Source organism: Trichoplusia ni, chromosome 10 (assembly GCF_003590095.1).
Source record: "Trichoplusia ni isolate ovarian cell line Hi5 chromosome 10, tn1, whole genome shotgun sequence".
NCBI classification, from domain to species: domain Eukaryota; kingdom Metazoa; phylum Arthropoda; class Insecta; order Lepidoptera; family Noctuidae; genus Trichoplusia; species Trichoplusia ni.
This window is the reverse complement of record NC_039487.1, coordinates 7,007,241-7,008,901: the sequence shown is the minus strand read 5'-3', so window position 1 is coordinate 7,008,901 and position 1,661 is coordinate 7,007,241. Positions and strand designations below refer to the sequence as shown.

The 1,661-nt window shown below is 33.8% G+C and overlaps 1 protein-coding gene across 1 annotated transcript; it reads right to left on the bottom strand.

Moving 5' to 3' along the window:
* Positions 1 to 434: 434 nt before the first annotated feature.
* LOC113498332 lies at positions 435 to 1,220 on the bottom strand. Its single transcript, XM_026878317.1, has 2 exons — positions 1,152 to 1,220; positions 435 to 940 (listed from the first exon to the last, which is right to left on the bottom strand). The coding sequence occupies exons 1-2, from the start codon at positions 1,185 to 1,187 to the stop codon at positions 473 to 475; spliced, it is 504 nt and encodes a 167-aa protein (XP_026734118.1). The 5' UTR covers positions 1,188 to 1,220; the 3' UTR covers positions 435 to 472.
* Between the last annotated feature and the right edge of the window lie 441 nt (positions 1,221 to 1,661).

The window sequence follows — 1,661 nt, the reverse complement described above, 5'->3', positions numbered from 1 at the left end:
GCTAACAAGCTAAGTGCAATTCTGTAAATATTTTCACTGTATACATACACTAAAACGTTGAGTTACTTAATTAAAACAACATTATTTTTCCAAAAAACCAAAATGAACTCAAAATGAAACATAAATGACTCAAACAGTTTGTTTTTTGACAAATTGTACTAAGTACTTATTTAAAGCAGTTATCCGTTACAGAAACAATAGCACATAAATAAAATTAAAAAACACATTTTGACAGTATTTTAAAAAGTGGTGCATATATTAAAAAGCCGTATACATAGAAAAAGTAAGAAGTGACTATTCAAATGACAAACATGAGTGAATTTTAATGTTACATGTGACGCATATGCAAAAATCATCAAATAATAAAACATTAATATTGGATATGGGATGGTTGGCGCTCTTTGGGGGAGGCCTACGTTCAGCAGTGGACGGCGATAGGCTGAGATGATGATGATGATGATTGAATATGAAATTAATAATACGTTGAGTATCCACGATCGAATCCACCGCATGACGGAACGTCTCTTATCGGGTAGCAACCACACGAACCAGCATTGGTTGGCGGGTATTGCGTAGAGCAACCAACCGAGCCAGCGTTGGTTGCCGGATACTGCGTTGGACAACCACACGAACCAGCATTACCTACCGGAAACTGTTCAGAGCAACCATATGAACCGGTATTGGTTGCTGGGTACTGCGTTGGGCAACCGTAAACAGGAGTACAGCAGTAACAAGTAGGTGTCGGGTATGACGTCACGGGACTCGGAGAATAATTCTGTTTTGATACACATCTGCAGTCAGGTTCACAGTTGTTTGTGGTATATTGGTTGCCATGGTAACGGGGTTGTTGATCGCAGTCATTTGAATGCAGGATGATGGCTCGGTCGCTGTTGTGGATGTGGATTGTCATTGGGTCAGGGCACGCTTGTAAAGTTGTCAACTGTAGTTAAAATAAGCATTAGAAAATATGTATTTGTCAATTAAGTGATATTGAATAACTTAGAAGTTAAATAAGCAAAAAAAACTCGGAATGGACATGATTTTAGTTTTCTTTGTGGAAAAATTCATTGCAGAAATAGTAGTTAGTTATTCTATTAAATTTTTTAACATTTTCCAAACCAAAGAGTACAGTAATTTGTAGTTATACTTACAGAAAAGAAGAAAATAACTCCAAGGAGGCAGAACATTGTAAAAGTTCAAGTTTCACAATTAACACCAAAAGGCAGATTAATTAAAACTGATGAAGGTTTCCAAAATAAATACCTATTATATATCCAAAAATAATCATGTTTTGAAAAATTACACCAACAATTCCCAAAAATTTGAATCTTTCGAAACAAAATCACGTAGTAGCACGTGATTATAAAATTCAATTTTGCAATGACAACTAAATTATTGCAGCATGTTCAAATATTATGATAATTTAATAACGAACTCGCTAATTATGTAGATATCAAATAATTATAATAATGTCATAATTATTTGATAAATTGTGTGTCAAAAATTAATGCGGGCTTGTGAAAATTAAACCTAAATTAACACATTAGAAACATTTGTAATTATACTTTTAAATAGCTACACTACACCAGTGTTTCTTTTGCATGTCATTATGAACTTTCCAGAATAAAAAGGTCTCTAAAAAGTTCAATCCCTGGTTCATA